Source organism: Hippocampus zosterae, chromosome 19 (assembly GCF_025434085.1).
Source record: "Hippocampus zosterae strain Florida chromosome 19, ASM2543408v3, whole genome shotgun sequence".
NCBI lineage: Eukaryota > Metazoa > Chordata > Actinopteri > Syngnathiformes > Syngnathidae > Hippocampus > Hippocampus zosterae.
In genome coordinates, this window is record NC_067469.1 from 2,156,077 (window position 1) to 2,183,996 (window position 27,920).

The 27,920-nt window shown below is 47.3% G+C and overlaps 1 protein-coding gene across 1 annotated transcript in view; it reads right to left on the minus strand.

The window, feature by feature from the left end:
• The window catches only part of LOC127591972 (neurexin-3b-like), a 154,285-nt gene that overhangs the window by 84,264 nt on the left and 42,101 nt on the right, over positions 1-27,920 (minus strand). The window contains 11 exon segments of the mRNA XM_052052285.1: positions 3,154-3,273; positions 5,236-5,262; positions 5,751-5,924; positions 6,075-6,265; positions 6,413-6,681; positions 6,775-6,887; positions 6,984-7,103; positions 8,515-8,541; positions 9,915-10,118; positions 20,252-20,635; positions 22,180-22,618. Of these exon segments, the coding sequence (XP_051908245.1) occupies positions 3,154-3,273; positions 5,236-5,262; positions 5,751-5,924; positions 6,075-6,265; positions 6,413-6,681; positions 6,775-6,887; positions 6,984-7,103; positions 8,515-8,541; positions 9,915-10,118; positions 20,252-20,635; positions 22,180-22,618 (2,068 nt within the window).

The window sequence follows — 27,920 nt, forward strand, 5'->3', positions numbered from 1 at the left end:
ATTGATGAAAAAAATATAGAGGTGGGGGGTTTCAAAATGGTGTTAACTATACGAGTACGAGGCGGCCCGGTAAGTCCAGTGGTTAGCACGTCGGCTTCACAGTGCAGAGGTACCGGGTTCGATTCCAGCTGCGGCCTCCCTGTGTGGAGTTTGCATGTTCTCCCCGGGCCTGCGTGGGTTTTCTCCGGGTGCTCCGGTTTCCTCCCACATTCCAATAACATGCGTGGCAGGCTGATTGGACGCTCTAAATTGTCCCTGGGTGTGAGCGTGAGTGTGAATGGTTGTTCGTCTCTGTGTGCCCTGTGATTGGCTGGCAACCGATTCAGGGTGTTCCCCGCCTACTGCCCGGAGACAGCTGGGATAGGCTCCAGCATCCCCCGCGACCCTTGTGAGGATCAAGCGGCTTGGAAGATGAATGAATGAATACAAAGCAACACGGGCGGCTCGGTAGTCCAGTGTTTAGCACGTCGGCTTCACAGTGCAGAGGTACCTGGTTCGATTCCAGCTGCGGCCTCCCTGTGTGGAGTTTGCATGTTCTCCCCGGGCCTGCGTGGGTTTTCTCCGGGTGCTCTGGTTTCCTTCCCACATTCCAAAAACATGCACGGCAGGCTGATTGAACACTCTAAATTGTCCCTAGGTGTGAGTGTGTGCGTGGATGGTTGTTCGTCTCTGTGTGCCCTGTGATTGGCTGGCAACCGATTCAGGGTGTCCCCCGCCTACTGCCCGGAGACAGCTGGGATAGGCTGCAGCACCCCCCCGCGACCCTAGCGAGGATCAAGCGGTTCGGAAGATAGATGAATGAATGAATGAATGAATGAATGAATGAATGAATGAATATACGAGTACGAGATCTGTATACTTCTCAGTAGGAGGGATGGAAAAAATCATACATTTGCTTTGATGCCTATTGCAACCTTTTTTTTTTTTGCAGTAAATGACGGTTGAAGAGCTATGCAGACGTCCACTATGTTTGGGTTTTTGCTCAAACTAAAGACTAATATTTTCTCTCAAAGACGAGGAGAGCCGCAAAAGCCAACAATCAACGGACATCACTTCAACTCACCTTCCTTTTTGCACCGACACCCTCTTGAAAAAAATAGTGCGGCGATGCTGAAGATAGGAAGGTTATTGTTTGTACTTGCTCACACAATTGAGTGCAAAGTGGCAACGCTGTCCTCCACTGACAAATGACTTCGATTCGGGTGGCCTTCGGAACGCATCCGCCACACTATCGCATCGTGCCGCAGAGGGAGGAAGCGGCTGATAAGAAGCCGCCTCTCGATTCGACCGATTCTCACGCTTGTCAGACACGCAAACAGGCACCGATGCAAAACTGTCATTTCCACGAACAACGTGTCATTTACGTGTTATTCATTTCAGAACCGTCTTCGGCAGAAAGATTCGCTGTTTTGACCAATTTTCTGCAGATTTTTTTTTTTCTGTGCTCTCTCAACAAGCAACTTATAATAGGCCGGTTCGGTCGAGCATTTATGGCAGCGTTCATGGCTGAAGGCCAATCTGGAAGCGACACGATTATGTCTGTACGTTATCGTACGTATCCGTTTATGAAAAAGCACAAAACCGGAGCTCCCTGGATTCTGGTTGTAAACGGAATGTTCCAGTCAGGGTCCTGTGGTCACCACTTCCAGCCGCTGACATAATCCACTACCTCTGAACCAGTTAAATAGTAATAAATAAGTAATAAAGTCGTCGTTGGTCTGGGATCAGTTTTCGCTGGTCTGGGATCAGTTTTCGCAAGCTTCAGAGGCTGTAAATTTCCCCAGTGTGGGACGAATAAAGGATATCTTATCTTATCTTATCTTAACAACACAGGTTCATGATTATGACGTGTATGCATGTCGAATCAATGAGTGTCGGCATGAGTTTGCTGGTTCTGTGCTCCGTCATCCTGTTTGTTTACCATACCCCATGACCGGAGACCAATGCTGTGACCTTTGCAGTGATAATTCTGTTACGTAAGTTGAGTAATTGCGTTGGATGTGGAAGGGAAGACAAATGCCTGCTACTCTTCTTTTCCATACCGCTCCCAGGTGACCAGCACAAACTTGGTGAGACAGGCACGACTAATACATTCATTAAAAAAATAAAATAAAAAATAGTCCATCCACCGTATACACTTTTCTGAAAAGACTTTGAGGGCACACATGAGGGGGAGAAAAATGGAGCAGGGTTGGTTCCTGGAGGCTGAGATTCACCCCACCCCCCCAAAAAAAAGTGGATACGCTCTTTCAGCCACTTACAGGGCTCTCGCCTGCTATGATTCCTTTAAAAAAAAGTCTTAGGAGGAGTCAGGGAAGCAGACAATTATTGCCATTTGCTGCCAGCTATTAAGGGGGGAATGGGGGCGGGGGGGGGGGGCTGAGAAACAGAGTGAAGCTACACTCCTACACTGCTAATTAGAAAACCTCTCACAGCAATATGCTCACTGAATAAAAAGCCAGAAAGCAAACACGCAAGACAAAATATGCCTCTTACTATTTCAATTGCTATGCAGCTTCTTAATTTAACCCCCCCCCCCCCCCAAAAAGATGCTGTAAATATGATTCGATCTGGTTTTCACTTGCAATATATCCCAGTGGGTGAATGAGCCATGGGGATACACTTGGGACGAGGACAGCAAGAGGCTTGAACAAGAAACGTACCGGTGGAGGAAAGTAGCAGGAAACGCGATTTCATGCTCCAGAGATTGCATCTCATTTTCACTCTGCACGGAGGGACACAGTGCGGTCTTGCCAATGGACGTACTGCCCCCTGGTGGTCAAACTCCGAAAAGCACAACCGCTCTATATGGCTCGCGAGTGACGTCAGTCAACGGTTTCCGGTTTGGATTTTGGCTTTAATTCTCATGTTTACGCGTATGGAAAAATACATTCCAAAATTCTGATTCAATTAAGCATCTTCATTTCCGCAAAGGCCACTGCCAAGACTGCCAGAAGATCTAAATATGTAATTTTGAGTTTAAAGACATCCCACAAGAAAAAAAAAAAAATCACTCCAGAATATCTTTTTGCATGATTCCCAACTCAATATTTCTAAGGATGTTCAAGACACATTTACAGGTGGATTGGCAAACTCCCCGAATTCAGGCACAATTGCGATGGCGAAGGTATTGCATAAGATGGCAGTACTCACGGTCATTGCAATGAGTCCCCGAATAAGACGTCATGGAGCAGTCGCAGGTGAAGTTCTCCCACTGTTGGATGCACACACCCATGTTGGCGCAGGAGTCCTCCTGGCAGGTGGTGCTCGGCCCTGCGAGTGTTGAAGGAGTGATGAGGAAGTGTCCTCGGGCAACATTCATGTGCACAATTGAAATGTGGCATCCATGCAGATTTTTTATTACAGCCGAAGAAGAAGGAGCAAGCAGTGTCACCACAAGATACCTGAGCTGCAGTACAGCGCAACAAACAAATGTAATGGGGAAAGCGGCTCATGACTTGGCCACATCTTTATGGGATACAAAATTCTTTAGTGGGAGCATCTTTGGTAAAAGTTCGAGCCGTCCTTCTTAATTGTGAATACGCTCCTGGCGTCCATCCCGTGGCGACACTGTCATCATCTCCCATATTTGATCGTTTCTCCGCAAGTGGACATGCATGCACTTTTCTCCATTCCAACAGGAAGTGTTCGCCAAAAAGTTTTATCCTAGTAAAACTTCCTATGCCGCATTCCCTCGGTGAACAAGCAAGACAAAACAGCGAGAAAACATTCACTATTCGAACGATATATATAGAGAGAGAATGATAAATTATGTTCCAAGCCAACATATTCACACAAGAATTTAGTGAGAAACTGTTACAAACATGAATGTTATACTGGGCAAAGGATGGGGGGAAAAAATGCTCCATTTTGACACAAAATAGGCAAAATATTGGAAACATTTTGATTATTATTATATTATATTATATTCATTCATTCATTCATCTTCCGTACCGCTTGATCCTCACTAGGGTCGCGGGGTGTGCTGGAGCCCATCCCAGCTGTCTCCGGGCAGTAGGCGGGGGGCACCCTGAATCGGTTGCCAGCCAATCGCAGGGCACACATAGACAAACAATCATCCACGCTCACATTCACACCTAGGGACAATTCAGAGTGTTCAATCAGCCTGCCACGCATGTTTTTGGAATGTGGGAGGAAACCGGAGCACCCGGAGAAAACCCACGCAGGCCCGGGGAGAACATGCAAACTCCACACATGGAGGCCAGAGCTGGAATCGAACCCGGTACCTCTGCACTGTGAACCCGACGTGCTAACCACTGGACTACCGGGCCGCCTATATTATATTATATTATATTATATTATATTATATTATATTATATTATATTATATTATATTATATTATATTATATTGTATTAGTTTTCTCCTGCTTCAACATTTGGTTTAAATTCCTCCTAAATTCACAGGCTTTCCTCTCAATTGGCTTTTCTCAAAGACTTTTATTTTGTGAATACCCAACAAACATTTCGACTTGGATTTAATGAGGCACATGAGAGAAAAACACGTACAGAACACAAGTGCATATCTAATATGCACCTCAGCCAGACAAGGTATTCAAAGTAAAACGGGATGTGTGTTGAGCATCCTCGAACACCAAACGCTCGCTTTTACTTTTGAATCCGTACAGTAGTACGCAGAGCGGCAATGAGTAAACGGCTTCGGCAAGACGAGAACAAAGCCCTCGAATCCGAATCAAAACAGCACGACCGGATGACCACCCAGTCAAAAGGTCAAAGTAAGAAAAACAGTCAAGACAGTGAAATCAACAAAAAGAGTCCAAGTAATGGAAGACAAATGCAAGATAAACATGATTGAAGAAACACGTTGAAAGTAGAAAACATCGAGTTTGCCATCTGAAAGTGCAGTACAGTGGAATGTATTGTCGGACGCCACCAAGCATTTTTTTTAAACAATTTATAAGTGCGTTTTCATGAGTCTTTTTTTTTTTTTTGCTCTGACGCAGTCGGCTGTGCCTGCTCTCTGAAATACGTCTCAAAACTAATTTGCACACCGCGACACATGGCTAGATGGCCGTTTGAGCTATTTCAGCAACCACAAAGGCCATTTTTTGATTGTTCCGTCGCAGCTCCTTTGTTTTTCCAGAGAGCAAGTCACCGCCGCAACAAGGCTGCCATGGTGGCAACCCATGATGCATTGCACACTGCAGACTTTCAGGCAAGCAGGCCTCCAAGAAACGGAGTTTTTAGCCCTCTAACCTTGCAGGTCGGCTTTGGTGAAACCAACTTTGTAAAGCAGGAAAAATATTGTAGTCGTTTAGAAAAATAAAAAAGAGACACAACAAAGCGGAAAAACAAGGGTAAGATGTTAGTAAAGGATCAGCACTGCTCAAGTCTACTCAGAGATTGAAGAAAGACTTTATAAGACAGTCAAAGACTGTATATACCAGCCAGTGGGTAATTGCTAGTATGTCGCCCTCTAGTGGTACTGAGAAATTCTGCATTTGCAAGTTTCGCAGCATTAAACAGCTACAAGTACACCATGACGGTCTGCAAGATCAAAATAAGGCCTACATATTGTCAACATATGACTGTGCTCTTAGTTACTTTTAGCAAACAAGACAAAATTGCGAAAAATATACAAAGCAGAGTTTTCCAACAATGAATTGAAGTCGGGGGGGAGTAAAGTAAGCGACACAAAGAGACAGCTTGCGGGAAAACACTTTCTAAGAAAGCAGATCATGTTGTTACAAGCGACTTGTACGAATTTGTACCTTCGCAGCCCCGTTCAATCTGCCCGCTGCGGAAAAGGGCGTCGCTGATGAGGTCCGGCAGGCGGCCGTTGAGGTCAACTGAGGCCAAACAGCCCTGGAAGCCTTCACGAGAAACCACCAGCTTAGGGAGGTTCTGGTACATGTTGGGGCCCAGACCTCCGACAAACAGATCACCTAAAGCGAGATGAAGAGGAAGGAGGTGGGAAGTGTTAAAAGTCTGCCGGTAAACGGCTAATAAAGTGACAGACAACGACGGTAACATCAAAAAACGGGAAGAGCGGACGTGATAAACGAGTCGTCAAACAAAGCGGGTAAAAAGATGACCTTTTAAATCAAGGTTCTTGGCTCCGTTGACATTCTGGGTGACTGACTTGGAGTCCACTTTGAGCGTGTGCGTGTTGGAAGCATCTCGCGTGATCACCACATTGTGCCACTGGTTGTCATTCAGCGGGTTGTCACTGTTCCCCTTTAAGAGACTCGGACCATTGCCGAGGTCAAACACGTAGTGGATGAACCTGTGATACAAGCGGCGTGGGAGGAATGAGCCCGCCCCCCAAACCATATAAGCGCTCGGGGCAAAACACACTCATCAAATAGGTGATAATGTAATAATCATGTAATAATCATGTAATAATCCCTCCGGTGGATGATTTTGCGCTCACCCTTTGACCAGTTCGACGGCAATAAAGTCACTCCCGTCGCCGCTGTTAAAGAGGATGAAGCCATCGGGAGAGGTGGTCTTGAATTGAAAGAAGAGGTGCATGGTGGTGTACGCCTGCAGAGTGGCCAGGCCCAAGTAGCTGCCCTTGGTCTTGAAAGTCACCGGGTCGGCGACGATGAAGCGCATGCCAAAGCGGGCGTTGAGTTCGCAGAAGTCGATGTCGCCGTTCTTGCACATGTCGATGTACTGCATGCCGTTGAACTTGAGACTCTTGAGCAGAAATTGTGACACTTGTTATTGTCTAATCTGCCCCCCCCCCCAAAAAAAATACAGAGCAGCATTGTTTTTAAGTGGACTTTCTACCTGCAGGTGTCCGATGAACGAAGAAGGCGCAGAGGACACAAAGCGCCTCTCGGTGAGGATGCCCGTCTCCACGTTGTTGAACTCGAGCCGGGTGTGATCGCCTGCCATCTGGCCTAAAATTCAAGAGCAAGCGCAGAAGAGTCGAAAAGTACCAAGCGGCCGAAAAAGAGAATCGAGAATCCGAATAAACAATCGCCAAGGTCAAATACCTTCAGCCATGTCGTCATCCACAAGGAGTGTGATGTTTTTACCGCGGCGGACAACTCGCACCGAGTGCCAGTTGTTGTCGTTGAGCTTTTGTCCGGCATAGAGAGCCTCAGGACCCTTGCCTGAAGAGGACCGGTAGTTAGTCACTTGGTTAAGACGGGCTGAGGGGGCGGGGCAACAAACATTAATGAATATTCTTCACATCCAATAACTTTACATTATTATTATTTTTTTGGGGAAAATGATGTCATCCTAAAATCAAGTGTTGCTGTTCCCCATCCAAAAACTCACTGCTAAGAGAACAATTGATAACCGATCGGATCCCTTCTGCCCATCTCAGACCCCCGTTAGGCTCATTACTGCCACCGATCGAGTTTCATTCCCTCTCCCCATTTCCCAAATGTTCACCCTTGTTTCGGTCAAATTACAAACGGCTGATTATCACAACATGAATCGTTAATCAGGAAACCGGTCGTGGAGTCGAAGGGATATTCGGATCATTAGAACATTAGAAGGAGCGCTTGTACAGCGGCAAGAATTCAACCCAAGCTTAGAACTCAAGATCTCACACACAGGTGTTCATTGTTCGAATCCATGCTAGAATAATTATAATAATAATAATAATAATAATATACATTTTATTTATAAGCGCCTTTCAGCTGGATTGGACTAAATCAGAGACATCGATTTTGTAAAACTACTGATGGGGACTATCACCGTAGGTGTACAGTGTTTTTCTTCTCCGTGTGCTTTATTTGGAGATACATTGCTTAAAAATAATAATAATAATAATAATAATAGGGCGGCCCGGTAGCCCAGTGATTAGCACGTCGGCTTCACAGTGCAGAGGTACCGGGTTCGATTCCAGCTCCGGCCTCCCTGTGTGGAGTTTGCATGTTCTCCCCGGGCCTGCGTGGGTTTTCTCCGGGTGCTCCGGTTTCTTCCCACATTCCAAAAATATGCATGGCAGGCTGTTTGAACACTCTAAATTGTCCCTAGGTGCGAGTGTGGTTGCCAATAGTTGTTCGTTTCTGTGTGCCCTGCGATTGGCTGGCAACCGATTTAGGGTGTTCCCCGCCTACTGCCCGAAGACAGCTGGGATAGGCTCCAGTCCCCCCCGCGACCCTCGTGAGGATCAAGCGGCTCGGAAGATGAATAAAAAAAGTAGAATTCTTGTCTTGAGTAACGGCGTGTTATTCGCGGCAACTGTATTATTTAAAACGAGTGTTGAGTGAACTGCAATTAGTGCGGTATAATTCTAAAATAAAATGCAGAGATATTCTAAGAAGCATACAGGGAACTATTAAAAAGTCGTCTCCTGAATTAATTCCATTTAAAGTATATGGCCAACGTTAAGTCAGATTTGCATAACTTTGATCTCCGGCTATTACTTCTCCGCCTCTTATCTGTGAAATCCCCCCCCCCCCCAACCCCCACATGCACACATCTGAGCCCTTTTTTGCAACTGGCACACAGCCTCTTCTAATCAAACATTTATCGAAGGAAGGCTCCAGAAGAAGAATGTTGACTTACTGGTGTTACAGTTTATCCTGACACAATCTAGATGGGGAGGGGGGGAGAATAAGTGACAGATGAATTTGCATCCTTCAAAGTTACAGCTGCAGACATCCAAGTGCTAGAGAAAGCCACCTTCCGGGGACGGTCACATGATGCCAGCGGCCATTTTAAAAATATGTGGGAAAACAATTGGATGTAGGCATAGTCTCCAATTTACAGTTTTGTCTTTGCCACATTTCGGGCAAATCGATACTATCCAAAGGTCCTTTTAATCTGAAAATATCCGCTTGGAATGTAACAGTGGAATCAATTTGACAATCTAGCAATAGAGGCAAAGTATTGTAATCGTGATCAACTATGCACAATAAAAAAAAAAAAAAAAGAAGAATTGACGCCGATTGGCTGATGTCATGTTATGACATTGCACCTCGAGTCAAGAGAGTGCAGGTTGAAATTTACGAGACCCCGAGGCAGGTCATGTGCCGTCAACCGCAACGGAAAAGTGGGAGCAAACACCCTCGAGCCACGCAGCACCGACACCTTACAGAAGGCCTGTTGACGCCGCTTCAGAGGCTATCGTGTCGAGGGCAAAAGGCGGCGACAACAAAATTGAAGAAGCTTACATTTTGCTTCCGAGTGCTCGGGTGGTGACCCCTTTAGGAATATTTCACAAAATAAAAGCGGTTAATGAATGTTTTTTTTTAGCATTACGTGACACATGATTGTCAGCTACAATCTGCGGGTCGTCGATACGTGTCACAAACGGCGAGTCTGCGGGTGCGCTGGGTGCTGTGGCTTCGAGCTGTTTGTCAGGCGGGCCGCAGGCTCGGGGCCTTTGAAGGGGTGAGTGCCATCTTTGAGCAAAGCATGGGGGGGGGGGAGGGGATGCTAACTAAACCAAGAGACTCAATCATGGATGAATCTGCGAAGATGAAGATTCCAAAAGAGAAAAAAAAAATGAGGAAGAAAGTAACCGACCCACACATCGAGAATGCAGACCAATGCGGCGGGCGATGCTAAATGTTTCCCGCGATAGCTCGAGTTACAACGTTGCAAAGGAATATGCCACCATTCTCTCACATTTGAAAAGAATATCGAGATGAAAATAAAAAGGAATGGCTGATTTGGTGCTATGATCTTGCAGCGGATGAAAGAGTTAAGTGTTAGATTGGTGAAGAGAACAATCTTCAAAGACAAGGCCAGAAAAAAAAAAATGCAGCCCAAGCAAGGCAGAAAAACATGCAACTGCAAAGAATTGGTTTAGTACGTGTGAGGTCTGATTTGACGTCTGCACCAAAAAAAAAAAAAAAAAAAGGCAAGACGGAAAAAAATGCATAAACCTAAAGAATTTCCCCCTGAAGCCAGTCGAGGTCAGCCTCCAGGGTTGGGGGGGGCGCGGGGGCTGTATACGATACCTAAGTTGACCGTCAGTTTGACCCTTCCGCTGTCCAACTCCAATCGCAGCGTGTCTGCCGACTCGCGCGATGTGGCGGCCATGAGCAGACCGAACGCCCTTTGGGACATGAAGCGGAGTGAGACGTCCTCCGCTTCCGTGTGCACCACGTTGGGGATCACCACTTTCATGTACATGCTGCCGTCATAGGACAGGATAGATGCCTCTGTAGGGGGGGGGGGGGGGGGGGCGGAACACACATGCACAAAAAAAAGCAATCAAGCAATGGTAAATTTGAATCCAAACAAATTGTCGGGAAGTTTGCGCCGTTGTGGGTGTGAACACAGCAAATTGATATGGCCGCCGATACGCGCAGCTCCTCTCGTTCTATTATAAGATTGGCCTGCGAGTGGTGAAGGTGAGAAGCAAATGATCAAATTGTAAAGTTGCAGCATCCATTCATGCGTTTCCCCCCTCTTTTATCATTGGGAGACGCAAATACGTGTCCCACATGCACGGTGGCAGCGGCGTTCATCATCCGGCACATGGCAGGCCAACGTCTGGCAGTTTGGGGCGGCGCTGCGCTCACGTGCTGCTCAGTGTGCAGAAAATTAAATCATCATCCCGCTTGCTCCCCGCTGCAGCGTTCCCTTTGCCTCTTTGCTCTAATTGTGCAAGATTTCGGGGGGGGGGGGGGGGGATTTTGTTAACGGCAAGTAGAAGCAATTAGAAATGACTCCCACATCATGAATATGATCCGCAAGATGCCGAAACACACGCTGAAGGTTCAAAGAGTGTTCCGTTCACTTGAGTTCAACGAGGAAGAAAAAGACGCGAGGGCACGGGGAAGAAAGGCAAAGACGGAGAATACTCGAGGTCGCATGAGGTAAATATACACTAAAAAAAAAAATACGTGTTTCAATACCGGGCGGTCCAGTGGTTAGCACGTCGGCTTCACAGTGCAGAGGTACCGGGTTCGATTCCAGCTCCGGCCTCCTTGTGTGGAGTTTGCATGTTCTGCCCGGGCCTGCGTGGGTTTTCTCCGGGTGCTCCGGTTTCCTCCCACATTCCAAAAAACATGCATGGCAGGCTTAAAAAATAATAATACGTGTTTCAATACCGGGTAGCCCGGTAGTCCAGTGGTTAGCACGTCGGCTTCACAGTGCAGAGGTACCGGGTTCGATTCCAGCTCCGGCCTCCCTGTGTGGAGTTTGCATGTTCTCCCCGGGCCTGCGTGGGTTTTCTCCGGGTTTGTCCCTAGGTGTGAGTGTGAGCGTGGATGGTTGTTCGTCTCTGTGTGCCCTGCGATTGGCTGGCAACTGATTCAGGGTGTCCCCCGCCTACTGCCCGGAGACGGCTGGGATGGGCTCCAGCACCCCCCCGCGACCCTAGTGAGGATCAAGCGGTTCGGAAAATGAATGAATGGATGGTGTTTCAACACCGCAGCTCTGAAAAGGGCAAAAATATGGACCATCGATTTGGGAGTGTCAGGAAAAAAATTGCCAGCGCTTGAAAAGGGGAAAAAAAAAACACTTTTGTGGTCCAAGTCATTCCTCCAAATTAAAACGTATGCAAATACGTGGGTTACCGCTGACTCCTAAACATTTTTATAAGACAGAAAAATAGCAGCCAGTGTCGCGGCATTTTGCAGAGTAAGTGAAATAATGACCTTGGCGCCTCCAAAATAGTCGACTTTGAATTGAATAGAATGTTTTAACATTTGGTGAAATATTCATGAGACACTTTTTGGCGCACACATCCATTCCGAAAAACATTTTCCTCAGCACAATGCGACACTTAAGGGAGAGGCCCTGCACGTTGTCTGCTAACCATTATGGGCTATTACTCCAAATTCCCCGGTGATGCAATTCCAAACTTAGCGTGTCACTCTGTGCCTGTGCTGATTTTATTGTCCCAAGAACATTGTTTGCGCCAAAACTTTCCACTGCATATTGACAATCGGCTCCTTTAAAATCAAATATGTCCCTCCTTTCAGGCACATGCTGCCAAATATTTGCGTCACCATGTTTACGCATCGTCTTTCCCAAGAGAGCCGCAATGGAAATGTCACTCGAAAATGTCAGTTAACGACCACGCGTGTTTGTCCCCACAATTCACACAATTAGCAGTCCGGCTGATGCGAACCTTCACAGATGTTCTCCATTTTATGCCTTTTTTGTGGCATTATATCCCGAAAGAGGGACAATTCTATCAGTTCAGCATTCATTTTTCCATCACATGCCCGTCAACATACAGCAACTACATAAGTGGTTAGATTACGAAAAGGGTGAAAAAAAAAAGATTCGAAATGCACCGCTGTAACATTTTCTCCGCTTTCCTGAATGAGTTTGCTGTTCAAGTATGCCTGACAGGGTGGGGAGCCCATTTCCGCATGCACCAAAAAGCACACAATGACCTCCAAACATCTCGAGGGTTTTACGCGGGGCGGCTCTTGGTAGGACTGCTGACAAAATGATTAAATCAGTTGGCCACTCAAAGGACTTTCACCGGGTGTTTCATTGTCCAACTGTGCCATTTCTTAAGGGGATTGTGTGGGTTTCACTTTTTGGGTGAAATGCCCATCATAAGGCGGGCCCGGTAGTCCAGTGGTTAGCACGTCGGCTTCACAGTGCAGAGGCACCGGGTTCGATTCCAGCTCCGGCCTCCCTGTGTGGAGTTTGCATGTTCTCCCCGGGCCTGCGTGGGTTTTCTCCGGGTGCTCCGGTTTCCTCCCACATTCCAAAAACATGCGTGGCAGGCTAATTGAACACTCTAAATTGTCCCTAGTTGTGAGTGTGAGCGCGGATGGTTGTTCGTTTCTGTGTGCCCTGCGATTGGCTGGCAACCGGTTCAGGGTGTCCCCTGCCTACTGCCCGAGGACGGCTGGGATAGGCTCCAGCACCCCCCGCGACCCTAGTGAGGATCAAGCGGCTCGGAAGATGAATGAATGAATGAATGCCCATCATAAGCAAACGCAAATTTACAGACCTACAAACCCCCCCCCCCAAAAAAACCCTAAAACTGTATTTTGGTTACATGGCAAGCCAAAACACCAATTCAGGAGAAAGGTTAAGATTGAGCAGGATGAAAAGTATTCTTCCTGCGCTTCAAATGCGTACGAGATACATTCACGAGAACGGGAACATCCACAAGCCGCGGTGGTGTGGCGTCAATATGAGACAGTAAGCGGTTTTGTGCAGAAGACATATTGAATAGGCTTTACATGGGGGGGATGAGCTAAATCCGCAGAGCTTTATCAACATGTGACAGATATAATCAGCATCGGAAACAAGCCACGCAAGCACAATCTATTTTTTTTTTTGTTCTTCCCTCTCTGGTAAATAAATATGTATATTTGCTCTATTTTAAGCCCCGCGGCACGGAAGGTCGCTAACTCGCTCCGACGGTGCCATTGGCCTAAACTCATCGGCGGTCAAAGGCATTCTAAAAACGGTTCCACGTGCCTTCGTAAGATGGATTATTCAAAGTCAAGCAGCCGTGTTTGACCTGAAAGATGTTGACTGTCTGATTAATGGCAGTTGGTGATGATTAATGTGGGTTAAAAACACTCAGCTCGGTGCATTGAGGTCACGGACAAGGAAAGGCTGAGGTTAGTAAGTAACATCCAGAATTAGCCAGCGAGAGAATAGTTTAGGGACCAACACACGCTGCTTACTTCTTTGTGGCTAAATTGCTGCTTTTGTCATTGCCTCAAAGATCTGCATTTGCATCGTCCTCGTTTGCTTCTTATGGAAGCTGCGAGGAGCACCTTTCGACCGAAGCACAAGATGTCCTGTTGTGTTATATGGAAAATACCCTCAGAATCATTTGTGACCCATTTTAGCATCCAAGGGTGAAGAATAGGAACATGTTGCATGTGATGCCCACTTTTTACAGTACGTTTGAACAACTACGACGCACGAGCACACTTGATTTGAAATACTGAACTGTCTTAAAAGCTCTTCATGATGACGTCATTCAGTGATTAACATCAGCGAGCCTGAGCCATGTCAACAAACATTGAGGTAAACATGCCTACCGACAGGGGGCAGCAGAGTATAAGACAGACCAGCCGCTGTGAATTGCAGGTGAAAACTGGGGGGGGGGGGGGGGGGGGCATGAGAAATGTTAGAGAAGGCAGGCATGTCATAAAATATGAAAATGATACTAAGACTACAGACAGCTGGTAATTAAAAAAAAACTAAGTTATTGGTAATAAGAGGAAAAGGTCAAGTGACCATTGACCTCCTGGTCCCACACAAGTACCAGTACTTTCTTCCTTGAATTGAATCCAACAGTGACACTTGCGGGGAGTTGTCAATTTTTTTTCAAGCTGGCAGGAGAGACACTTTTTTCTCCACTGGAAGCACACGCTCGTGGTGAGCGCGAGCGGGAAAACCGCACAGGAGCAAGGAGCGGGAAGAGTTTAAAAGCATGTGCGCACGGGTGGGACGGGAAAAAAAAAAAAAAACAACAAGGCACAACACACAAAACATGAGAAGACTGGAGATGGCACGTTCTCATCTTTCATTCCACATTCGGCACGAGGAGCCACAATGACGGGTTTACGTAACCCCGGGTTGCTCCTAAGCGCACATTTAATTACAAATGGGGATTAGGGAGCAACAAGCATAATGTGCCAAGTGGCGTAAAAACGGCAACGAACGGATCTTTAAATGCAGTTGAGTGTGTTTTTCTCCTGGGTGACAACAACAACTACCCCCCCCCCAAGTGTCTCGGATGTATTTCTGTATTTCTATATTGTATCCACCCCAACGCTGGCCTAACTTGTACTTTTTTGCTTTCACGCGTTCAATAAATGATGGTCGTCGAGTTGCCTGAGCCGCTCTTGGCAGCTAGCATGGCGAGACGAATGTCGGATCACCGTCACCTGGCGCTGAAGGCTGGAAACACATTTTGAGTGGCAGCCAAACTCAAATGTCCTCTCTCAAGGAGAAGAGAAGGGGCATTTTTCTCCACCATTTTTTTTTAGGGGCATATCTACAGCTGGCATCCGCAGAGGTAGAATTCAATCTACATGTCCTTCCATCACGTAGAACCATTTCTCTGTAACTGCAAATGGTGACGGGAGGGAAAAGATGGTGAAAGAAGGACAAAATCATTCCAAAAAGGCGTTTCCCCAGCCCCCCCCATGCAGCATTGTACTCCTGGGCGAATTGCCGAACGCGCCTTGAAAAAACGCGCGACACGCTTGATAATGTGGAAGATAAGAAAGTCATTATTCCGCCCAATTCGACGATTCTTCAACAGCGGCCAGCCGATAAGCGTTAAAAGACAAATGGAACGAAGCTGAGAGTAGAGGGCGCAGAAGAAGGGTCTGTTCTCAACGGTTGAAATTGGGAAAAATGCAGGCCGTGGAATTTTGTCCAAGCGGCACAATTCAGGCATGTTAAGGCTAAACGTAAAATAGGATGAATTTTGCATGCTTCGCTGCGCAAAAGCGCCAACCAACCAAACAGAAATGACATCATTGAAATATGGGATCTTGGCCACAGGTTATTGCCGCATGGGTTTTGCTCCGCGTACTCCGGCTTGCCGAATGAACATGGAGTGAAATGCACAAGTAGCATGCCGAGTGTGGGTGCGTCCATTTGATGTTATTTTATGATGCATTTATTTTTATTTAACTCAATTTTATTTTGTTTAAATGGTTGCACTTAATAAAATCATTTGGATTCAGAATTAAAAACTATGCACCAAAATGCATTTGGCTCCAGATGATTTTATTTCGTGCAACCGCTTGAGAAGATATCAAATAGAGTCAATTTAACACACCAGCCCATGTGTTAGTATTATTATTATTATTCATTCATTCATCTTCCGAGCCGCTTGATCCTCACTAGGGTCGCTGGGGGTGCTGGAGCCTATCCCAGCCGTCTCCGGGCAGTAGGCGGGGGACACCCTGAATCAGTTGCCAGCCAATCGCAGGGCACACAGAAACGAACAACCATTCGCACTCACACTCACACCTCAGGACAATTTAGAGCGTCCAATCAGCCTGCCATGCAGATTTTTGGAATGCGGGAGGAAACCGGAGCACCCGGAGAAAACCCACGACAGCCCGTGGAGAACATGCAAACTCCACACAGGGAGGCCGGAGCTGGAATCGAACCCGGTACCTCTGCACTGTGAAGCTGACGTGCTAACCCCTGGACTACTCGGCCGCCCGTATTATTATTATTATTATTAGAACAACAATACAAACAGCATTAAAATGGCCCCCAAAATACAGGACCACAAAAAACTGTTCTACAACATTTTTGATGTTAGCTTGAGTTTTCCCAGTGGTCAGCAGCCCCCAAAAAAGCAAGTGTGCGAAAAAAAAAAAAAGCTGCTCACCGAAATTGAAAATGTGTTCACTTCATTGCCTTGACAGTTACAGTGATAGTTGTCATGTGTGCTCTGCATCACATTGCTCACCGGACCTACGACGGTCTGCGTCTCGTGCACAACTTTCTGCGGCGCTACCATATGTGTCGATTGCGCTCCGCATATGCAAAGTCCATTTTCTGCAGTGAAAGGTGAAGAGGGAAAAGGGAGGCCATTTCAAGCCGTCGGCTGCGCCCGCAGCGTTCTTGCACTGCTCTCCGCCGACAGTTTGAAAACGCAGCCACTTACTGTACGCATCTTGTCAGGGAAAAAATGTAATATGCATTAGCCACAATCCAATCTGTCTCCAGTGGTTTTGTGCGTCTGTACGTGTTCCGTTCCCTTCCTTGTATTTTGGACTCTGGTTGTGTAATGCCTTGTTACACAAAGATCTTGGGGAGGGGGTGGGGGGGCAGCTTAGTGTGAGGCAGATAGACAAACACGCTTCATTACAGGCCTGTTTACCTGATTAATTGAGCTACTTTATCAGTCGCACAACACGGTCGCTACCAACCAGGGTTCTGCAAGCTTGCACCCAGGTGGGCCCTCACACAGTTTACAAATAAGACACGCTGGATGGCAGGACAGGCTCGTTGAATCCCAGACTGAGCGTCTTGACAGGACAATCTCCTCGGCGAAGTCAAAGGATGACATCACACATACCGCAGCTCCCTGTAGCCTTGAATTAACGTCGCCACTTGCAAGTTAAACTCAAGCACAATGTGAATACGTATGATCTTCCACTCAAGATGTCCTGATAGGGAATAACATTGTGGTAACCTTTTTCATGTAATATTCAAAATGAGTTCAGCCTGAAGTCGTCTTCCCAAAGACGAGAGAAAGGGCAAAGCGCCACGTAATGATTAGGGGATTCTTTTAAATGTGACTCTCACCACTGGCTATATCAAAACTGCTTTTTTAAAAGCGTCAGGCCCAATTAGAGTACTCCATGGAGATATTACAATATTAATATGTACTAAGGGCGGCCCGGTAGTCCAGTGGTTAGCACGTCGGCTTCACAGTGCAGAGGTACCGGGTTCGATTCCAGCTCCGGCCTCCCTGTGTGGAGTTTGCATGTTCTCCCCGGGCCTGTGTGGGTTTTCTCCGGGTGCTCCGGTTTCCTCACACATTCCAAAAATATGCATGGCAGGCTGATTGAACACTCTAAAATTGTCCCTGGGTGTGAGTGTGAGCGTGGATGGTTGTTCGTCTATTTGTGCCCTGCGATTGGCTGGCGACCGATTCAGGGTGTCCCCCGCCTACTGCCCAGAGACGGCTGGGATGGGCTCCAGCACCCCCCGCGACCCTAGTGAGCATCAAGCGGTACGGAAGATGAATGAATGAATGAATAATATGTACTATGTACGGTTTTGGCAAGGCTGCACTCTGAGTCACTCGACGGATGAGAGGGGTCGGTCAGGGTCAGAGCTTCGGCATCGCCGACCTGCATGGGGGACGGGCACCGCCACACAGGGCACACGGATGCGCTTATTTTTTTTTATGGCAATGTCGTTCTATGACAATCACGTCCTGTATTATTTTTATAAGTCGACAACACATGCCGTGCGGCATTTCATTTGTCCAAGTTGGCTCGTGGGGGTACTCTGGTCTCCTCTCACATGGGCCCAAAAAAAATGCCTGGGTGCATTTAGTGACGGCTGTAAATTGTCAGCGGTTGTAAATGTGATTGGGAAGAGTTCTTTGTCCAAGGTGCAACCCCGCCTCTTGCCCAAAGTGAGTTAGTTGGAATAGGCTCACTCACACCTGAGCCTCATGATGAAACAAGACAATGCGAACATCCATTCATTCATCTTCCGAACCGCTTGATCCTCACTAGGGTCACGGGGGGTGCTGGAGCCTATCCCAGCTGTCTTCGGGCAGTAGGCGGTGGACACCCTGAATCGGTTGCCAGCCAATCACAGGGCACACAGAGACGAACACCCATCCGCGCTCACACTCACACCTAGGGACAATTATTTTGGAATGTGGGAGGAAACCGGAGCACCCGGAGAAAACCCACGCAGGCCCGGGGAGAACATGCAAACTCCACACAGGGAGGCCGGAGCTGGAATCGAACCCGGTACCTCTGCACTGTGAAGCCGACATGCTAACCACTGGACTACCGGGCCGCCCACAATGCTAACAGTCCATCCATAAAAAGTCACAATGTCAAAATCGTCAGTCCCACAACGTGCTCTCATAAGAGTTTAGTATGTTGCAAATGCATTTTCTGCATTTTCATTTACGACTACCTCATCGGGTTTATTTGGCTACATTTCGCAACACACAATTTTGGAGCGACACCAACTTCGCCGTGTTTACACCTATTACGCGCAAACAACGTCTCTCTCTCTCTCTCTCTCTCTCTCTCTCTCTCGCCTGCCGACGCTACATCTGTTCTGCTGCCACCGCAGCACACCTCTGATCATCGCTGCTGTCGGGTCTCATGGGGGGGGTTAAAGTTGACAAGACATGCCAAGCGGAGGCGCGCGAGCGTGCGTGTGTTGTGAGAAGGGAAAGATAGAGAGAATAAGCAGCAGCATTGGAGTGGTTATTTACGTAGTTCCTGACACACACATGCGACATTAAGGGAGCAGAAAATTCCCAGGATGACATTAACCCCCGTCTGTTTATTCCACGTCTGTAAAATTTATCGATATTTACAGGACAGCAAAGCGCAAATAAAGGTGCTTTTGGAGGCAAGCATAAATTCGAGACGGCTGCTAGCTTGTACGTGAGCGGCAGATTGAGGTATCGTCTGACCGTAAAAATAAATGACAAATTAAAAAAAAAAGGTTTGACTACACGTTGTATTCGGCCATCTTGAAGCTCCATCTTACTTTCTTCATGCAAGCCACGAGATTTCTGCAAAATGCACTTCAGACGCTTGAATATGGATTTTATTTCCTCAAGAACATAAAAGACGAGATTGTAAACAACACCGGAGATGATCGCCGGCCTGATGTTCAATGTTAAGTACACGTTGTAACCGCAACGCATCAACACGGCAAGTCTTTGGAAAAGACCAGGAAAGACAAAAGCCATTTCAACAAAAGTCTCAGATAACGCGCTCCTAAGCTGCCCTTTCTCATAAAAACTCCAAGCTCTAAAAAAAAAACCAGACAGGAAAAGGCCATTTCACAATAAAACAAGTTCACTCCAGACCGATTCGCAGACACAAACGAAATCAAGCATTCCGTCGCTTCTTGGTGCAAACGTCAAATGTGAGTAAATCTTTCTGTAAGGCTTCCGTAAAAAACAAAATCTCAAGTCCAGCACACATTTCACTGTGGATCCATCCATCCATCCATTATCTACCGCTTATCCGGGGCCGGGTCGCGGGGGCAACAGCTTTAGCAGGGAAGCCCAGACTTCCCTCTCCCATGCTACTTCATCCAGCTCTCCCCGGGGGATCCCGAGGCGTTCCCAGGCCAGCTGGGTGACATAGTCTCTCCAGCGTGTCCTGGGTCTTCCTCGGGGTCTCCTCCCGGTGGGACATGCCCGGAACACCTCACCAGGGAGGTGCTCAGGAGGCATCCGAATCAGATGCCCAAGCCACCTCATCTGGCTCCTCTCGATGTGGAGGAGAAGCGGCTCGACTCGGAGCCCCTCCCGGATGACCGAGCTTCTCACTAAGGGAGAGCCCGGACACCCTGCGGAGAAAACTCATTTCGGCCGCTTGTATCCGGGATCTCGTTCTTTCGGTCACGACCAATAGCTCGTGACCATAGGTGAGGGTTGGGACGTAGATCGACCGGTAAATTGAGAGCTTCGCCCTTTGGCTCAGCTCCTTCTTCACCACGACAGACCGATACAACGTCCTCACATTTCACTGTGGATTTTTTTTAAAAATAGCATCACATTTGTCACAAAAATTCGCTTCGTGAAAGACGTTTCACGCATGGCAGCACAAATCATGATCCGGCTTCTGTGTTTTACACGCTGTCGGGAATGGAAAAGCAAACTGACCTCTTTCACAAGTGCTGTCCCAGAAGCTGGTCGCCGTGCAGTCGCAAATGAAGCGGTTCCATCCCTCCTTGCACAGTCCGTTGTTCTTGCAAGGGTTGCTGTCACACTGTTTCCCCGTCACCTTGCCGCAGGAAGACTTGATACCCGTCGCGTTCTGCGACGCGGCGATCTGTCGGATATCTTTGCTGCGTCCGTCAATGAAAAGATCCCGGATGCAGCCCACGTAGCCGTAGTTGAGCATGGCGGTCCAGAGCTCGGTGGGGAGGACCAAACCTGCGCGGTTGTCGGGAAGACCGCCCAGATAAAGATCTCCCTCCAGGTCCAAGATCTCATTTTCTCCACTGGCTGTGAAAGGTGTCCGGTGGCTGTTTACGGAGATGATGCCTAGAGGAAGACAGATCCATCATTATAGATGACGCAACTGCCATGATAAAATATCCACGAAAACTGTTCATGCGGTATGGAAAAGTACGCCGAGTGTGGCCTCGTTTCTGGTTTCTGTACATATCGTATGCCTAGCAAGGGACAAAAGAGGCATCGATGGAAAAGATATTCGATTGCAAGAGCTAAAAAACTCAGGCGGAAGAGACTTTGGAATGCGCAGCCTTTGAAAAACAGACATTCAGACGCACGTTCAGATTTCATCAGCGACGCACGAACAGAACAGTGTCGGCAAGGCGGCCAAAGGTCGCGAACCTTCTACAAAACTCCAAATCTCTGGCGACTGTCAAGGTTCATTCAGAGGCAAGTCACATTTGACTCGAGCCAAAAGTGAGATTATGAGCACGTTCTCGCCAATCCTACACTTTAGTATCCCTCTATCTCCTCTTTGCGTTTCGCTGTGAAAATCCCACTTTCCTCTCCACTATCTCACGATGGGGGCAGGGGGGAGGGGGCTGGCGATTAATCAAAGCAGCTGACTCTGACACACGGCGAAATTGGCTCCGCTAACCTGATATATAGAAATATATATACCACAGGCTGCAGTGGCGACTAACACGCCGCGGCTCTCCGCCAGCTCTCCGGAGTCTCCCGCATAATGCGGGGATTGCATTGGCTTTGAAGCTTAAGGCAACAGAAGTTGCGAGCACCTTTTCTCTAATGCAATCTTTGTTGAATACTTTCCGCGTCGTTGACCGTGTGCCGAGATCGGAGGGCTCGCATATGGAGACAAGCAAAGGAGAAACGGACTCCGGAAAGTAGCCGGGAGAGGGCTGCAGATTTATTCTTGCAATAAATAAGGAAACAAAGTTAACTTTATAAAAGAACGTTGTGGTTATTATGGGCGGCCCGGTAGTCCAGTGGTTAGCAAGTCGGCTTCACAGTGCAGAGGTACCGGGTTCGATTCCAGCTCCGGCCTCCCTGTGTGGAGTTTGCATGTTCTCCCCGGGCCTGCGTGGGTTTTCTCCGGGTGCTCCGGTTTCCTCCCACATTCCAAAAACATGCGTGGCAGGCTGATTGAACACTCTAAATTGTCCCTAGGTGTGAGTGTGAGTGCGAATGGTTGTTCGTTTCTGTGTGCCCTGCGATTGGCTGGCAACCGATTCAGGGTGTCCCCCGCCTAGTGCCCGAAGGCAGCTGGGATAGGCTCCAGCACCCCCCGCGACCCTAGTGAGGATCAAGCGGCTCGGAAGATGAATGAATGAATGTGGTTATTATGAGGGTGTGAGTGGTTATTATGAGGGTGTGATGCAAGCAGGAGATTTGTTGTTTGAACAGCTCTCCTGTCCATTTCCATGACCGTGGCGATGTCCACAGATCAGGTAATACCTTAAGAAACCGCACGGGTTTTCTCCGGGTATTCTTGTGGATTTCTTCCCACGTTCCGAAAACGCACTTGAAATTGTTCCTAGGTGTGATTGTGAGTGCAAATGATTGCTTGTGGGTCCTGCGATTGGCTGGCGACCAGTTCGGGTTAAGTTTCTTACCCGAGCGACCGTCTCTCTGGATGTCCACGTGGTGCCAGCTGCCTTCATTGACTTTTGCTTGCGTCGCTTTCACTTTGATGGTACCGGAACCCATGTCCAACACGAGGTACAGCACCCCATCCAAAAGCTCGACGGCAAAGAAGTCCACCTTGTTGGTCTTCTGCGACTTGGCATCGCGTCGCTCCTGAGCTCTGCCGTGGGTGAAAAGTATCAAGCCGTCGGGCTCCGACGTTCGGAAGTCGAACGAGATGGAGCCAACGCGTTTGGTGTTCCATTTTGGCAAGGCCAGGTAGGAATCGGGAGTCTCAAAGTTGATGGGGTCAAGCGTAGGGACGTTTTCACACTTAAACACCACGTCACCCTGAAGTTTCATCTTCGGGTCCACAATCCGGGCTAGGCGGGACAGTTCCAGGCGGATGTCATTGTTTTTGTAGACCACCTAAAACAAACCAAAAAAAAAACCTGATGCAGACATTACAGAGGGTACATGTGTGAAAAATGGTGATCACACATCGATCGTATTTTGGAATAATAAAGACAAATACAGTAGCATCGCAAGTCTGGTCATTTTACCAACTTGCTGACACCAGGACACATTTTCACGAGCCAGTTTGTGCTCTTTACTTTCTGAAGATGAATCCTCCCACCCACACTGAAAAAGAGATTGAACGCAAACCCGCGGCTGTATTGTCGTGAACTGTCAAAGGCAAGAATAACACTCGCACAGCTATACGGACCAATCAAAACGACTCCATTCCTAAACTATTTACCCGTTTGCAAAAAGCCCTCAAGCGCAAATGTATACAATCTTGACATAACAGTTCAATGCAACAAAATATTGCCACAAAAAAAAAAAAAAGCCGCACAGTAGATTATCATTGGAAAGCACTGAGGTGGAAAATTAATGTCCTCCTCGCTTTTTGTGGAGGAAGACAGGCTTTTCCTGGTATATAGGGCAGTGTATGTGTGTATGTGTATGTGTGTGTGTGTGTGTGTGTGTGTGTGTGTGTGTGTTTAGGAAACAGCAATAGCGTCACAGCGGGCACAGCTGTCAGCAAACAGATTTTACTGCTGCGGGATTACTGATAATCCTGGAAGATTTGACAGTAAATCAGCACAGGTGACCCAAACGCAAAGAAGGAATAGATGGTGAAGCAAAGCAAAGAGGGAGGGGGAGGGGGGGGGGGGTAATGGCAAAACGAAAGGCAGTGGATGTCAATGTTTTTTGGGTGGGAGGCCTTAAAAAAAGGACATTAAAATGGTGAGATTTCAAGGATTAAATGCTTTAAAACCAGCGCGTGCCACTTGTGGTTTAAATATGCTTTTTGTCACGACGCAATCTCCTGAACATGGCAGGTGACAAGTAATCAATGTTTGAAGCAGCAAATCTTCCAAATCATTACGCAATTACGTTCCCCCCCCCCCCCCCCCCCCGATTGTTTTTATTTTGCGACTCGACACTGCCAAAGAGAAGGCTAACATTTGCAAGTTAGCTACTGTTGAGAATAATTTGTCGTTTTTGATTGGAAGAGCTTGAGATTTCGGCAAACACGACCTCAGTTTGTAAATTATGAACAGTTTGTCGTAAACTGTCAAAATATCTTATTCTCCAGCAATGCATTGGGATTTTTACCCAAATATTTTGGCCGGCGCCAGGAAATTTCCCAATTTCATTTTCATCTCTCCATATTTCATCATTAAAGATGCTCAACCTTGAGCATTTCTCATTGTAATTTGACCAAAAAGGACTTTCAGGAGCAACCAGACCTCTGCTAAATCTCGTTTTCCGAGCAAAATTTGTAATATGAAAGCAATCCGCGCATTATTGAAATGATGGTGATCATACTGTTGCTATGCAGCAAATTGGGTAAGCGGTGTCAGGAAGCAAATAAAGGAATACATTCAATTTAGCTTCTGTGAGTCTTTCCTTCTGCCAATAACGGAAATGAATCCATTGAAGGGAAGAACATGAACTAGGAAAATAGTTATTTTACATGGTGGACAGTAATTCAGTCTTTTAGCTTCACGGAGTAAGGACGTAGGGTGAAGTCAGACATTCACATGACCCTTTGTTTGGCCCTCCAGAAAAAAAAAAAAAAAAAAAAAAAAAATCGAAGGACACGGTTGCATTTGCATTTTTATCCGAGGGCCAAACATGCAAAATGCGGTGACTAACACAAATATGATGGCAGCAGTGTTCCTTTTAAAAACAAACTACTCTTGCCCTCCTTTCTCCTCACTCTTATTTCATCTCGCTCTTTTTGCTCCTGTTTTCCATCAACTGACAACCCGGCAGACTTCTACTCGATGTTTTTATTCTATACCCCCGCTTACATTTCAATCCCTTTTGTCCTGATATTCATTCTCTGCCCGCTCCCGAGTCCTCTTTCCTGATACCCGCTGACAGCGCCATGCTCCCGCCACCGCCGCCGCCGCTGTCTGACACAAAGTTGCCACTCCACAGCTCCGGAACCATCAACGGGTGCCCCGGCACACCCCAAGGATGGGCAGGATGGCGTGCGGGAGGAAAGGCTTCGCACAAGGCGCTGACATGACAGCGTGCCGCCGCAAACGTCAAGCTGACTGGCGAACGGCTACCCGGTGGTCTTGCTTTCTCACGTGACAAGGCCTTGTTTCACGTGGCGGAGTGTGGGTGCTGGGCGGAGCCTGTGTGATGGAAATTAATCATACATCGTGTCGTAATCAATCCTGAGTGATTTGCATCATCTCGGTTAGCAGATGGCGTCACGGCTGCCGCATGAGGATGCGTTGAGAGCCACAAAGTACAGGCCAAAATGGTGAATCACTTCCATGATCCTGTCCGAGCGTGTCGCACTCTCAAGGGCCAAGGCATCGCTGGGTCACACTCACTCTCAAAATGTTGCCGCGACATATGCGCATGCAGCTACAACAACAACATGACCGGCGTGCTTCATTTTCAAATGCGTCTCATCTGCCCTTGTAACTGCTGGATCTCCACAACGTGCGCTTTCCAGTCACTTAAGGCGAACGCCGCACCCAGACTTAGACCGTTTATTATAAGTGCACATCCATCCAGTAAAGCGAGCTCTCGGGGAATCTCTCTGCTCACAGCTCTATAGCAATACACTCCAAAACAATGCGTTGACACAAAATGTTCCGCATCCTCTCTACAGTGGCAGTTCGTCCATTTTGTTTTCTTCTCAAAAAATATGCTTATCGTGCTCATTGTGCTATGAATTTATAGCAGTGCTGGGTCACCATTTGAGGATTGGGGTGTCTATGGCTTTTTGATTGGGAGGAATGTCGGCGCCATTGACTGTCGGTGCTGGACAGACCTGGGGCGCTTGTGTTTTTTGTGCCTGTAATGGGCAGCATTTTTCACAACCCCGTTTTGATCAGCGGAGATGTAGGCGTTGGTGCGGCTGGATGGATGGCCGCTGAAGTTGAGGAAGAGGAGAGAGGAGCGTTGGCGCAGAGCGCCGATGCGTATTTGGAACCGTGAGTCGCCGCTTGGAATTGAAATGGATTTCCATGGGACTGGAGAAGTGAACCAATCTTTTTTCGTCAATGGATGCTACAGCTTCTTGTTGACTTTGAAACTTAGCTTATAGCTGACGTGTGCACATTTTGAGCATGACGTCTCTGATCCACTGGTTAAAGGACACTTTGATTCTCTCCACTTTCATCTCAAACTGCTTCAAACAACAAAGCGTGTGACGGAAAAGTGGTTAGGACTGTACGACTGTCCGTGTTTTATGTTATGTGTTCATTCATTCATCTTCCGAGCCGCTTGATCCTCACTAGGGTCGCGGGGGGTGCTGGAGCCTATCCCAGCTGTCTTCGGGCAGTAGGCGGGGGACACCCTGAATCGGTTGCCAGCCAATCGCAGGGGACACAGAAACGAACAACCACTCGCACTCACACTCACACCTAGGGACAATTTAGAGCGTCCAATCAGCCTGCCATGCATGTTTTTGGAATGTGGGAGGAAACCGGAGCACCCGGAGAAAACCCACGCAGGCCCGGGGAGAACATGCAAACTCCACACAGGGAGGCTGGAGCTGGAATCGAACCCGGTACCTCTGCACTGTGAAGCCCACGTGCTAACCACTGGACTACCGGGCCGCCCATGTTATGTGTTGTGTTTATTTATTTTTTTTATGTTAACTGTTTTGTTATGCGAGTTGTTACAGCTGCCGCTGTTGTGAAAGCGATATATAAATCAGCATGTGTTGTATTGTATCATCGGTGTAAGCAAGATTCAAAACACACTGAGCTGAAAGGAGACTTTGAATGACTCTAAAGTGCTTTAAGGCTCAATATATATACAACACGCATTTTACATATTCAAATACATATTCTTAATGCGTTATCTTTCCACAAGCATGTCACCGTCTTAACACCGATCAGCCAAATCTACTCAAGTCACGCAGGAAGGCGTTGAGAAAAGAAGAGAAAAAGCACTTTAAAATCCGTCCAACTGATTTATAACCTCAGACAGCCCAATCATTGTGTTTCGATACGCCAACACCGCCAAGCGGATTTCCCAAAAACCTGCCTTGAACCTCCAATTCCTAAACTCTTCAGGGCTTTCATGCTTAAACACTTTCCCACTTCCAAGACGGAGCCATTTCGAGAAAAAATGTCTTTTTCAGGCTATTCCCGAGGGCTTTGCAAAACATTTTCCGTTTCCAATGATGACTTCAAGCGGTTATTTGAACGCAAACCAATAACAAACTGCCTTCGAGATATACTGCAGTACGCATACACCTGCGTCGTCTAATGAGACCAAAACCTAATAAGGAGTTATTCTGACTTAATTTATCATCCCAGCAAGGTTGGAGCCATGAATCATTCATTATTCTTATTCTTCAAACATAATTTGGGAGAAATCAACTCCCATTCAAAAAAAATGTAGATAAATCCGTTCACTGGAGTCAAGAAAAAGCTCCCTGCCATTGGATGAGAAGAAGACATATTGTTTTTAAATATGACCTGTTGATAAGGTCACATAAGAAAACCTTTATTTGTCTCATAATTTACAGCAGCGACATTTGAAACATTTGATGACTGCCAGAGTAGCAGTTTGATACCAACAATGGTCGTAAACGTGCAGGTTTCTTGCTACCCTCAGTCAAGGTTGTGTTTCGGCCTCAAATCAAAACAATCCAATGAAGCCCGAGACATGCAGGTCAGTTCGGAAGCGTTCACGCATTTGTTTGAGCAGCAGCCCAAAGCCACTCAGTCGAAACGCAAAACAAAGCGATGCAGACAAGGTGACTTTCTCATCTTATTTCTGCAATTTGCGTGCGCCTCCGCTCGTCGGTGTCTGCGTGAGCGCGCCCACAAATGATCGCGGCGTGACGGCCGCAATGCTAATTTGACAGAAGGAAAAACAGCTCTGATGAGTCAAAAATATTCCCGGATGGCTACAATTTTAATCCTGAATAGTGCGGGTTGTCAATACTACAATACAATATCCGATAGTCGATGCTACGCCGCTTTAACTCATTTTCTAAAGCCAATAAAATGGCTGCTATTAATCGTCATTTGCTCTCTAGCGGATGAATCACAACAACCGCTTTTGAGATATCTTCATCAGCAGCTGCCGAATTTCCTCGTTTCATTTCGTTGCCCGTTGGGAGAGACTCTTGCGGCACACTTACGCTGACGCCGCGAATCACAGGTGACTTCGAGCAATTTTTAGATGTTGGCGAGCGCTGATGAATTATTTTAGGTGCAGAAACGGCAAACGTTTT